This window comes from Biomphalaria glabrata, chromosome 6 (assembly GCF_947242115.1).
Source record: "Biomphalaria glabrata chromosome 6, xgBioGlab47.1, whole genome shotgun sequence".
NCBI lineage: Eukaryota > Metazoa > Mollusca > Gastropoda > Planorbidae > Biomphalaria > Biomphalaria glabrata.
The window spans coordinates 15,732,105-15,746,204 of NC_074716.1; the positions used below are offsets into that span (position 1 = coordinate 15,732,105).

At 37.7% G+C, this 14,100-nt stretch overlaps 1 protein-coding gene across 1 annotated transcript; it reads right to left on the reverse strand.

The window, feature by feature from the left end:
• Positions 1–2,147: 2,147 nt before the first annotated feature.
• Positions 2,148–7,974, reverse strand: LOC106057623 (uncharacterized). The gene is made up of 4 exons (XM_013214905.2): positions 7,744–7,974; positions 5,153–5,413; positions 3,445–4,146; positions 2,148–2,431 (listed from the first exon to the last, which is right to left on the reverse strand). Exons 2-4 carry the CDS (start codon positions 5,357–5,359, stop codon positions 2,327–2,329), a joined length of 1,014 nt encoding a protein of 337 aa, XP_013070359.1. The 5' UTR covers positions 5,360–5,413; positions 7,744–7,974; the 3' UTR covers positions 2,148–2,326.
• Positions 7,975–14,100: the final 6,126 nt, after the last annotated feature.

The window sequence follows — 14,100 nt, forward strand, 5'->3', positions numbered from 1 at the left end:
ACAGAAAGGTTGCCACCGCCCCCCCCCCCCCCCCCCCAAAAAAAAAAAGGTATCCGGCACCATTATTTTTTAAAATTGATATTTGTACTGCGCGTAGAGGAAGAGTTTGACACATAGTGTTGGGGAAATAACAGCTTCTACTTCAGGAATGAACAGTAATTATTATTAGCCTTGTATTGAATGATATGCTTCCTTAGGAAGGTTGCGCGATCAAGTTTGTTTTTAATCTTGTTCATGTTGATTGTAATTCTATGTTCGCTCCAACTATTTTCTTTTATTTACTTTTACTTTTTTTTTTTTTTTTAAATTACCGGTACCGTACCTTAACTCATTCCGAATGGATTTTTGTACAGCCAGTTCCAAGTTTACGTTTGTTAGTTCCGGTAGCTGTAACTTGTGTGACAGGCGCCAAGTTCTATTTTATTCTTCACCCAATTATGTGGCAGACTTGACATACGGATCTTGATCTAAGTGCTTCTAGCGGTATGTCCTTTGTTCATGCACCTTGTGAAACATCTACGCTAATAATTGTTTCGATTCAGGTTTTCCTCCTTCTTCCCCCCCCCTCCCCAATAGGCTACCTATACAAAGTTAAATTCAGTAGCACAAAATTAAGAATTGTACAGTTTTTAAGGGAATATGCTTGCTTACAAAGATAGTTTTCGTGGACAAATACAAATCTCCAGTCTAGTAAAAAAAAAAAAATAGTGAGTCGGCCTCTGCGTGTGTGTGTAAATAATGAGGTTGCACTTTTAATGTGGATCTTGAACTTTGTTGTCGCTAGAAAGACTCCTTTCAAATACGGTACCGAAAGTCCTGTGCGTTTTCCTAGCGATTTGGAACTATGTGATCTGGTCTGATTTAACGTACACCACCCCTCCATTGATTCACAAGTGAAGTACTAGTACGAAGAAAAATGGAGGAATGGGTACCGTATTAATGCGTTTTCACTACGGGCTACCGATACCTGGGAGTCACTTATTAATATTTTTGACCAAATCTGGAAAAATGTCTTAGATAAGTTGATATACAAACTTAAGAAGCTTTCTTTTTCTGTACAAGCTGAGGGAATTCGTTTTAAGCGTTACATTAGTGTATGCCCTTAGATCCACTTTCAGCTGTTCGTATTAGTTCTTTTCGAACTTACTACCGGTAATGAACTTTTGAAAACTTTTTTTCGCAAGAGCGAAGACCTGGCTTTTAGTGAGTCACGAATGGACGAAAAGCGATTGGATATTATCAAGTTAATATTAATGAAGCTCATTCTGTGCAAAAATAGTCTTAATGTAAACCTGGGACAGCGCTTTAATAGAGCGCGTCCTAATATATATTTACCTTTAATGCTCAGTTCTTGATCACGCCTTTCTATGATACCAACATTTGTATGAAGCGAGTTGTTGATTTCTATAGAAGGCCCCTCCCTCTTTTCTTATTCACACTGTTCAAGGAACTTGGTGCATTCTTCTATATCTGTATAGTCTTTAAAAGGTTAGCTTGTTCTTTAGGTGCCCATGTCTCGTAACAAGTTTGTGTGTGTGTCTCTTTGAAGCTCATTTCCTTTCCCAACATTTGTGTCTTTATAGTCAGACTTTCTCTTCAGACGACATTTGTTCAACTAGAAATATATATACGGTATATTGTTTTAAGTAACTTTGTCTGTTTACTCCATTTATGTCTCATTGCTTGATCATTCACTGAATTACATTGACTATGTAGAGCTGTGTGTTCTTGTCAATGTACTCCGTAGAGCTGTGTGTTCTTGTCAATGTACTCCGTAGAGCTGTGTGTTCTTGTCAATGTACTCCGTAGAGCTGTGTGTTCTTGTCAATGTACTCCGTAGAGCTGTGTGTTCTTGTCAATGTACTTTGAACTAAACATAAATGTCCATTGTTTTGATGATTATGTTCTTATCAAGAATTAAGGAATAAATGCTGTGTCTGCACCCACCAATGTATTTTGTTTGTCTACCAATGAGTTGATTTCTAAGTTTCAGACCGCCTAGCCTAACATCATGCTGACATCTAGGGCTGCATTCTCTGAGACAGCATAATGAGCAAGGTTGTTCAGTTCACAAGAATGATGCCCGGTACATACGTAACACAAGCATGAACTATTTTATGACAGCATAACTATTAACTATTTTGAGATTTCTGAACTGTGTGCTCTTTATTAATGACATACCAGAAGGAATTCAAACACATAATAAGTCAATGGGAAGCTATATTATTGTTTAACTCTAAATGTATTGCAGAACTCTTCAACCTATGAGTGGTACAAAGTTGTGGAACGTGTTCCAGTTTTGTAACTACAATTCTGCGACTCACTTTTAAAAGATCTTCATGATGTCCTGGCTGTTTGGCTTGCGTTTCAGGTCTTCAACACTTTTGGTGTATGTGTCAATCTGACCTTTTAACTTTGACACCTCTTCCAGCTGCAGATAATTTGTAAGAAATGAAAAGTATCAAAAATATTTGTTTTTGAGGTTTGCTATTAATGCTCGAAAGTCTATACAATAGGCAGGTAGAAAGTAATCAATTAGGTTTATTGTGACTTCACACGGTCACACTTCACAACAGCAGTCGCAAAATAAAAAGTTTTCAAGAACTAAAGAAACAAAAAAAAACAACCGAAAAATGCAAAACTATCTTGGTAGTTTCAAAACTTCGAAAATGGGTACCGGTATTCAGGTGGAATTTGTAGTTGAAAAACTCAATTCATAATAATAAAGTTTATTACATTGATATGCCTACATAGTACAATATCAGCGTCTGTCCGTCTAATTAAATATGACCGGAATTTGAAAAAAAAATCTTTATTACTATAGCCTAAAAAATTTATTTACTTTTGCTAAAAAAAAAAGAAAAAAACAGCAAACAAACAATATATAGGCCTACAGTATAAAGCAGACCTATAGTAAAGTATTTTGTGATGTGTTGCTACTTTGAGCCCGCTGCTAAGCCAATTCTGTTTGATTTGCAGAAAGTTTCAAAAAAATACAGTCCTGTGAGTGACACATTTGGCTGAATTGACATTCAGGTCATGATTACTGTGTGCACTCTCTCAGTTCTGTGTGTAGCACGGAAACAATTCCTCTATAAGGACAACCCAACACACACACACACTGCAACGTAACAGCGTAATTAAGCATTTTGTTACCGGTAGGCTATATTTCTGCTGGATAAAGCAACATGGGGAGAGGGGCATCATTTTATGTCATTTAGGAATAAGTAGGTCTAGTAATATAAGCATATCATTTAGTATTTCACTAGAGAGACGGTAAATGACACGCAGAAGGCCTAAAGTTTAATTATTTGATCTAGAAGCAATAGGTTTTAACAATTTCTTAATTGCATTATTTCAAGTGCTCCAACTCAGGGATATACACAAATATCAGTAACAATTAGAAGCCTCCAGCTAGTTTTGTTTTGTTTTTAAAATACCTACCTCATGCATTCTGCAATCCTCCAAAGTTGGCTTCCTAGAAGCTAGCAGCTTTGAAGAAACACCGTATCGCATATTAAAAGAACTTTGTGCTGGTTGCAGAGCTGTACCTCGGCCGTTGCGTGCTCCCTTTGCGTTGCCTTTCCTACGAGTAATGCTATCGCAGTGGAACTCGTGCTGTGCCTTAACGTTGTAAATCCACTTATCTTTGTAACCAATGTTCCTGGTCAACTGCATTAACGGCTGGTGCAGTCTGCCCTTTTCGTTAAGAAATCGTTCTTCTGAAAGCCGAGACAGGTGTCTAAGAATAGGCTCACTCTTCCGCCTAAAACCATCCCTGTAACATTGTTCAAAGTCATCAATCACAGAATTCGACGGATTTTTAGATGTTCTGTTGAACTTTGGAACGCTATAGCTGTTCTGCATGTATTCAGAAATGATCCGGCTATCCAAATAAATATCTCTTTTCCCATCAGATGGAAACTTGGGGAAATATCTGTTTGCACGAGACAAATCTATAGTTTCTGAGCGTCTAGTTGGTAAACGTTCATCGCCATTTGAATGATATCGAAATCCATGAGTTGTTTGATTGTCTAAATGTTGTTTGCTTAGCACACGTTTACTTTCAGTGAGGCTCAGTGATGACGTCTTCCCAAGTGATGTCTTCCCAAGTGATGTCTTCCCTAGAACGTCATTCTGTGCTGACTTCAGGTCACAGTGTTTGTTGAAAAGCAAAATTAAAAGGATTAAAAATGGCAAAATGTAGGTAATTGATCTTATAGTCGGACAATTTAGCGCATTTGTTTAAGGCCCTATAAAGAAATAAGAAAATATTCAATTCAAATATTTCGAAAAGGTAAACAATTTGAAGGGAAATTATTAATATAACCTACAGATTTTAAAGAAATTAAGAGTAAAATTACTAAACCGGTAAAGGATGGCTGTCTGGTTGTGTTGTATGCGCTATCACCACCCCCCGCCGTACTTATCGGAGGTTTGGGCTAGCACCACAGGGGTTCTCAGCCTGTGGGTCGCGACTCCCTTGGGTATCGAATGACGATTTGCCGGGGGTCGCCTAAGACCATCGAAAATATATATTTGTGTGTCGATTCTAACGTTTAAAAAAACTTTGTATAAAGTTTTTCCATTGGAAGTTACTATTTTGTTGTTGTCATTCCAGGAATGTCCAGGATAGAGAACTCAATCATAATAATTCCAAACATTTTAATTCGAGTCTTTGTCTGCTCACCAGCCATAGAAAATTTTATCAATTAAAATCTCCGCTGTCTCCCTTAATGGAAGCACTTTGCATGTACGATTTCGATATATATTATGATTCTTAGACAAGTCAGTGCTAACACAAGTAATTAAGGTATTTAAATGAAGTGAATACAGGACAAATTAAAATAGAAAAATTAACAAGATCAGATATTTAATGTTGTATAATTACTAAATTAGGGCTATATGTATGCGTTAATGAAATTATCAAAATTGTTTAAAACCTTTTTTTTTTTTTTTGGTGTGAGGGGGCCGGAGAATGTATGCTATATATAGACTACAGTGTGGTGAAATAAACACAATGTTTATGATCAAAAGCTGTGTTCTTTAAATTATATTGTCAGAAATTCTCACGCCTAAATGTTGCGTGCCCACCAAATGTAGATCTCTGGGCCTACAAAGTAAAAAAATTGATCAAGTGATGCTGACCTACCTTGTTTGCTAGTTTTGAGGTCAGAACTAACTGAGGTTTCATGTTACTACGTTTTTCATACCGAAGCATCGGGGACGCCAAAGTGTCGCTTGAAACTCTTTTTATCTTGACAATGTCCATCTGAATTTCTTGAAGCAAGCTCGGAACACGGCTTTTGCGCCCGGGAAGAATACCCGATCTGGCTAGGAAGCTTTCGGGGCTGGCCATTCTCGTTGTTATTTAAATGTGTGTTTCTTTGTTCCTCGGTGTAATTCAAAGTATCTATAACAGGTCAATATCAATGATTAGTTTATAGTTCATACGATGAAGGCTCAGGCTACCCCCCCCCCCCAAAAAAAATATTTTTGAACAAATGAAAAACATGTAACCATTAAACATGAAATATATATTAGAACTATAGGCCTATAGGTTTATGTTAGGCTACCAGCAAAGTGCAAAATCCTGACATTCTATAGAATGTATAGAAAATACAATAAACATGCATATATGTAAACATGCCGGGTCAAGTCAATCAAAGAACATTTGGACCAAGAGACCTTCACCAGCTAAATAAAACAAGGTTACAAAGACAGTTTGTGTGGAAACCCAGGCAGGTAGAAAGGCAGGTTTCAATATTTTCAGAAAGGACATCAGTATGAAAATCTATCAAAGACAAATGACACAGAAAAATGGAGAAAAAGGTTTGACAGATCTTGTGCCCCAGCGGTCCAGCAGACCAAAGGATAGGCGAAAGTGAATGTGAAGTTAGATGTGAAACTGGTGTCTTATAATTAATATCTAATTGATCTAATAGTTTTGTAAAGGGTTAATCTCTTATTCAAATCCTCAAGTAAAAAAAAAATTCCATTTGGCTGAGTGTGTGCATGGTTTGTGTCGCTGTACAGTTCTTGCAATATGAAAAACTACTTATTAATTGTTGTTTTAAATGTCCAACTTATATGCATACTAAATAGATTTTTTTCTCTTTAAAAATAGTTTTTAAAAAATTTGTATGGGCCTAAATGTAGTAGTTAGTATGACAGAACTTACAAATGTACAAATGTAAAAAAAAAATATTTTTTTTGACAAAAAATCTAAAACCGTTTGCATAAATGTGTTAAAAATATGGTAGATTGTCATCTCCCCTACTAAAGAGCCTCCCGTATTTGTTACTATTAATAGTGAATAGTTGTAAAAGTGGTGTATTTTTATGAAAAATCTGCTTGCATAGATAATTTTTAAAATTAGATGGTTCACTTTCGGAAATAAAAAAAAGTAGCCGTTGCATCAGAACTTTGATCTAAAATATTGTGATCTCCGATTTTCATTTTCTCTTCTAGTTTCTGAGATCTAAGTGGGACGGACGGACGGACAGACAGGCCACACAAAACTAATAGCGTCTTTTCCCCCTTTGGGGGCAGCTAAAAAAAGACAAATATAATTGACACAAAATAGGCTTATGTTAATTAACTCTATCGAGGCAGAAAAAAATTACAACATTGGGCAAATAAGTTAACTTAAGCCTCTTTTGTGTCAAAATATGTAGGTCACCGATGGGACTGCGTATCCACGTGAATGACTGCACTCCTCATTAATCTTCGGACTCGAACAAGCTTTATTAGGGCCTATTATTATTAGGCCTTATTTTGTGAAAAAAAAGAACAAATATTCCATCTTTGGCACTGCCAGAGTCGAGCTTCGTAAAAGAGAAACATAATTTAAGTCATAGGTTAACATGCATGACTGGATCTAGATGCATGACGCGTAGGACGTAATGTCACGTAATCAACTTCTTTTTTGAAGCCACGTCTGTATTATATAAAATAAGATATGATAATTCATTGTAGTCCCTTTAACAGTGTTCACTGAGAAATTTTCTGGTGATGTGGCAGGTCTGCAGCAGTAGGCCCCTACCGCTTTCTGACAGGCAACGAGAATCTTCTTAGGGATGTTAAAGGCCTTCAAGCTATCTGTGAGGTCAGTTATCATTATCCCCCCCGTTGATATAATAACAGAATATATTGTTACTTTAGACAACTTCCATATCCGCTTGATCTCCAAGCTTAGGTTCCCATATTTTCGTGTTTTTTTTTTTTCCATTTCGGTTTTTCGTATTTCAGTTATTATTATTATTATTACTAATTATTATTAGAATGCCTAAACAAATAATAAGACTTGTCTTCGAGTCCGAAGATTAATGAGGAGTGCAGTATTTCCCGTGGCTGTGCAGCCCCAGATGTGACCTACATATTTTGTCACATCCATTGTCCGCCGGTAGTCGATTAAGATTTTCTTTTCGCCGTCTGCGTCTGTCCTCGGCAGCGGATTTTCTTTTGGTCTCAAACACGAGGCAGCTATGCAATGTAGGAGATTTTTAAAAAAAGGCCTTTTCTGCTTTGTCTGAAAATTCAAATGGTCAGAGTCGAATTTCTTACTTTGCTGTTACCAGCATGTTGACATTGTGAGTGCTGTTTTGCCTCAAATTTTTTAGGCGTAGGGCATACTATGTAGATGAGATCTAGATTTGATTTATTAATCATTTAATTATTTTTTAAATCAAGGCCTAATTATTTAAATAAACATATAGCAATATACCATCTAGATGTACTCACATATGTTGATCTAGATATATATAGTCTAGTAGCCTACTGTAGATTTTATTCTTAGTTCCATTTAGCATTTATCCAAAGTTGTGACTATAATTAAATTAATATTAGGCCTATAATCTAGATCTCTATATTTAATGAAAAAATTATGATGATTCAGAGCATTTAGTGTTGACTGTAAAGGAAAATTCCGAATGGACGCGTGCACACATTTAAAGCGTTTCTTCTGTTTCAATGTATATTTGTATTATAATGGCGGAAACAGCTATAAATAGCTAGCTTTTTGTGTCTATCCGGTGAACAAAATAAAGGAAGATTTGATCGTGTCTTATGACTTAGTAGCCTATAGTTCCATGACTTAGTAGCCTATAGTTCCATGACTTAGTAGCCTATAGTTCCATGACTTAGTAGCCTATAGTTCCATGACTTAGTAGCCTATAGTTCCATGACTTAGCTAATCAAATCATAGACTATATATATATATAGAAGAGAGAGAGAGAGAGAGAGAGAGAGTCTATGAATAAAATATATATAGAGAGAGAGCATGGGCGTAGCCAGGATTTTTTTCGGGGAGGGAGGGAGGGGGGGTTGGGAAAATATTTATATGTATTTATGTATGTGTGTGTGTACATAATCTTTATTACATTCTGACCCTTCATGCTTTCGGAAGACGTTTATTGTGCCCTAGATTTGGTTCTTCCTGGAGTTAGTGAAAAATTAAAGATTCCCCGCCATTGCCAGCAAAGGGGTCTGGGGGAGCGCTAGGAGCTCCTCCAGCGCGGGGCTTCGCCCCGCCGCCAAGCATTATTTCTGGTATTGAAAGCCAACTAAATGCATTTTCCTGCTACTAAAATGTTTTATTTCAAAAACCTAATGTGCCATTCTTACTGACTTAGACCCTCCCGCGCCGTTCGGCGCATTTCAAGCTGTTTCCACAAAAATCTGTCACTGGTAATGTCCGAAGCCTCTTCCCACCTGCTCTAAGGACCTCAATGAATTTCTTATTACAATTTATTAAACTAGAACGACACATGAACTGACGATAGAGACTTGGACAGTAGCACACTAAATCAATGTTGTGAACACATTCTCACGACCTAACACAAACATAAACAAATAGTAACTATTTCACCACATTCACCCCGCCTAGAATTAAAATAGCAAGTATAGTAATATAGTAGGCCAATAGCATAAATAAAAAGAGAATGCCAGTGCATGTAATACAATAGATCAATAAACAGTGTCGAAATATTAATTTCTCTTGTAAACATTAATAAATGGTGATACAAAGAAACCTAAAAACCAGTATCTGTTGTATGACTTATAAACAATTACTAGTTTCTGTTTTAAGTATTAACAAATAGTGTAGTAAGTAAACATGCACGTAAGTAAGTGAAAAGTAAACTCTAGTATCAGTAGCAAGAGATAAACAATGCCAGTTTATGTAGAACATAAGTAGTGCAATATAGGAACAACTCTAGACTCTATAGTTCGGCCTGGTTCTTCTCTCTCTTAAGTTGTAACGGGGTTGACTATCCTGTTCTACAGTTTGGGAGTCACTAGTGAGTTCCTGAGCGTCAAGTGGGGTATTTTCAAGAGGAAGCGCTCGGAGGTCCTCAGAGCCTACCAGGGGTTCTTTCCTTTCTTGTATCACCGTAGGGGTGTTGGCTGGTACTTCCGTGTTTTGAGTTTCTGGAGGATATTCATTATCCTCACTCTGAGGGAAGAACGAAGGTTCACTTGTTGTTGTGGATGGGGAGGGGGTGGGAGCCAAGCGTCTTAGAGAGACCGTCTCCTCTTTACCGCTGGGCAACCGTACGACGGCATATTGGGGGTTGCACATCAGCAATTCGACTTCCTCCGAGAGAGGATCATACTTTGAAGATCGGTTCTCTCTTCTCAGCAACACTCGACCTGGGCTAGATAGCCAAGTGGGGATAGATATCCCGAAGGAGGATTTCCGGTTGAACCGGAAAACTCTCTCATGTGGAGTTTCGTTTGTTGCCGTAGATAGTAATGATCTAATCGAGTATAGGGCCTGGTTCAAGACAAGCTCCCATCTTGAGATCGGGAGATCGAGGTCTTTCAGTGCTAAAGTAACAGCGTTCCATAGAGTTTTGTTTAGTCGTTCAATTTGTCCGTTGCCTGAAGGATTAAAAGCTGTTGTTCTACTTGTAGCTATTCCCCTCTCGTGCAGAAAGGATTGCACCTCCCTCGACATAAAGGACGTACCTCTGTCAGAATGGACGTACTCTGGCATCCCAACTAAGGAAAACAGCTGATTTAAACACTTTATGACAGTAGATGAGGACATATCGGGACATGGGTAGGCAAATGGGAAGCGTGAGTACTCATCCACCATTGTTAATAAGTATTTGTTGTGAGTAGCAGATGGGAGTGGCCCCTTAAAATCAATGCTTACTCTCTGAAATGGTTGGGTAGCCTTGATGAGGGTGCCTGAAAACTGTTTGAAGAATCTAGGCTTCAGTTCAGCGCAAGTTTTACATTGGTTTACCACTTTGCGGACGTCCTCGCAGGAAAAAGGTAAGTTCTTAGTCCGAACGAAATGGAGGAGTCTCGTGACCCCTGGGTGACAGAGGTTGTTGTGTAACAGTTTGAGGTCTTCTCCAGTCATTGCTGACGCAAAGTGGTTCCTTGAAAAGGTATACGCCGCAGCGTTTTGTTTCCCGGGTCGATATACGACGTCATATTGGAAACAACTAAGCTCCAGTCGCCATCTTTGAATCTTTTCGTTTTTGATCTTTTGTATTACATGCACTGGCATTCTCTTTTTATTTATGCTATTGGCCTACTATATTACTATACTTGCTATTTTAATTCTAGGCGGGGTGAATGTGGTGAAATAGTTACTATTTGTTTATGTTTGTGTTAGGTCGTGAGAATGTGTTCACAACATTGATTTAGTGTGCTACTGTCCAAGTCTCTATCGTCAGTTCATGTGTCGTTCTAGTTTAATAAAGCCTTGTTTTAGGTTACTCTTCAGTGTTCTTTATTTCTTATTACAGTGGCTCCAAGTTGTACTAGGATGTCATCGCAACTCTTCTTATGCGTAATTCATTTGTCGGAGAAAATGTCCTGCAAACCTCATGCGACGCTCTGTCACAATCTTACTAAGGGGTCGACTCCCAGTTCGGCATAGGATTTCCTTGATTTAGACCCGATCTCTATAACTAACTCCTAAAATCTGTCTTAGCCATCTTTGTTGAGCCACATTTAGTGTTTTTCAATTTCGGCAGATGACTATTCACTGCACTTTATTAATGGAGCCCCGTCGCTGGTAGAAATGTGTAACCTCTCTTGAATACGCTCTTGGAATTAAGTGACTGTAGTTTGCTTTAGATATAGATTGTATATCGAAAAGGGAAGTTTTATCGTCAAAATCATCTTTTGGGGGTATTAAACTAAAAAATCTCTGGAGTTTTTTGTTTTTTTTAAATTCAAAACCCCATTTAGCTACGATAATAGAATTTAGTAACTGTAGTTTGCTTTAGAATAATATTGAAGATAGAGGTTTTCCACCTCAAAACGCTATGTAGGGGGATTTTATTAAACTCAAAACCATCTGGAGGGGTAATAAACTTTTTTTAAAAAGCCATCTGTAGGAGAGGGGTTTAAACTCAAAACCCCCAATTGGATTGGCTAAGCTCAAATAATTTTAGTGTGTAATTTGCTTTTTTTATATTGAAGAGGTATATTTTAGCATCAAACCCCTCTGAAGGGAGGTTTAAACTCGAAACCCCTTTGGCTATGCTCATAGATTTTAGAGTATATAATTTGCTTTGTTTTTATTATTAAAAAGGTATTTTTTACCTTCAAACCCCGTTGAAGGGGGGTTTAAATTCAAAACTGAGTCAAAACCCATTTAGCTACGCTCATAACATTTTGAGTGCGTAATTTGCTTTTTTTTAGCGGCCCCCGAAAGGGGAAAAGACGCTATTAGTTTTGTGTGAAATTTCTGTCCGTCTCTCGTCTGTCCGTCCGTCCCGTTTAGATCTCGTAAACTAGAACAGATAATGAAAATCCGAAATCATAATATTTTAGTCCATTCTGAAGCATTGGATACTTTTTTCTTTTCTAAAAGCTAAAAATCTAATTTTTTAAATATCTTATGCAAGCAGTTTTTACATAAAAATACACCACTTTTACAACTATTCCCTATTAATAGTAACAAACATGGGAAGCTCTTTAGTAGGGTAAGCAGCAAAATACCATATTTTTAAACACATTTATGCAAATGGTTTTAGACTTTTGTTAAAAATATTTATTTTAAATTTGTATTGCTACGTCCTACTAACTACTACATTTACCCAAAAATAATGTTTTCCTTTTTTGAAGAGAAAAAAATCTATTTAGTATGCATATAAGTTTGACATAATTTAAAATAACAATTAATAAGTAGGTTTTCATATAATCACTTGAACTGCAGTGCTGAAAATTAAAAGTAGAACACTTAACTGAAGGAATATTTTCTTATTTTTGAGGATTTTTTTTATATTGAAGAGGTATTCTTTAGCTTCAAACCCTACTGAAGGGGGGGGGATAAACTCAAAACCACTTTGGCCACGCTCATAGAATTATGAGTGTGTAATTTGCTTTTTTTATATTGAAGAGGGGGTTTAACGTAAATTTTAGAGGGGGTTTTAAAATCAAAATCTTCCTTAACTGTGCTCTTGGAATTTGGGGATTGTCGTTTGCATTTTTTTTCTGTTTTGTTTTATAGAAGAAGAAACTGCAAAAACACCTGGTAGGGGGTTTTAAACTCAAAACCCCTTTGGTTGTGCTAGGGCAAGTGATGGTTTAGTATTAAAATCTCACCTAAAATAAACAAAATCAAAGCAAAAAGTCATTCACTAAATTCTGATCCCCCCCTGCGGGGGGGATTTCATTTCGGGGGGGGGGGTTGAACCCCAACCCCCCCTGGCTACGCCCATGATAGAGAGAGAGTCTATGAATAAAATACAGACGTTACTTCAAAAAAGAAGACGATTACGTCTTGTGTTCCTAGGTCAATCTATAGTCTTGCATGTTAAGAAATAACTTAAATTCTGCCAAGTCATTGGTCTTCCTGTCTGACACAGGCAACACATTCCATCCTCTAATACAGTGTTTCCCAAACTGTTGACATATATGTACCCCTTCCATAATTTTCGTAAGGTCATCTTTTTCTGTAGCCAGCACAACGACCAACCGGAAGCCAAGCGTGACTCTTTCCTCGCAAAGGGAAGGTTTTGGGGGAGCGCATGCGGAGACCCAACAAAAAAGAGTAAAAAGCTCTCAAAGTTTCATTCGTAAACACGGTAATTTAGTTTTAATAAATTGTATTCGACTTCAACAACTTACTAAAAGTCCATTTGCAAACTCTAAAAATGCTTTGTATCAATTCAGAGTATCAGTATCACTTTTAGTATCCGAACTTTTGATGAACTTATGAAGAGGGAAACGAGTCCACTTCTCCATTACTCTCTTTTGCCGTAAATTTTGTTTCCTGATGGCAGTGTTCATTTTATTTTGAACTTAAAACAATGGAATGTCTTTGCCTTGTAACGATAAAGCGAGGCAATTTAAAACAGAAAACTTATCTGCTAAGTATGCTAAATAGGCCTAAGCAGTGGCGTAGCATCCATGGCGCGAAGGGGTTCAATGAACCCGGGCCTACAAGCAATAGGGGCCCACAGCTGTGGCGTAGCAACCATGGCGCGAAGGAGCTCATTACGTTTGGGCCCATGACTCATGGCCCGTTAGGGCCCACATTAGAACGTAGGAAGAACATTTGTTTGTTCATTTGAAACACTTTTTAAGTCATTAAACTCTGTTAAGACACTATAACTTATATGCAGTCCTAACTGAATCAAACGTTATGACATAGCCTAATTACTTTTTTAAGAAAAAGGTACGATCTTTACATTGAAATGTCTTTACATCTAGATTACTCATTTTCTGTCGCACACTAAATTTGTCTTATTGGCTGGAGAGGAGCCCATCAAGATGTTCCGGAGTACTAGTGTGATATTTAATTATGTAGCAGGCAATGGTTACGTCCAATAGTCCTCACATACTAGTGTGATATTTACTTGTGTAGCAGGCAGTGGTTACGTCCTATAATCCTCGCAGTACTGCCCGGGTACGCTATTCTGCCTCAACGTGGCACTCGGGTGGAAACGATCATTTGAGGAAGTGATTAGGCTAAATGAATAGCAAAACAAAACTCCTGTGGGAGTGTCCAAGGGAATGCGAGAGCTTTCCCATTGCACGGTGCGGAGTTGAAAGAGAGCTTCCACGTCCCTGTCAATAATCCATGCGCCGTTCCTCAAGGGACCGTTACACTAACGGCGAGTCCCGCAC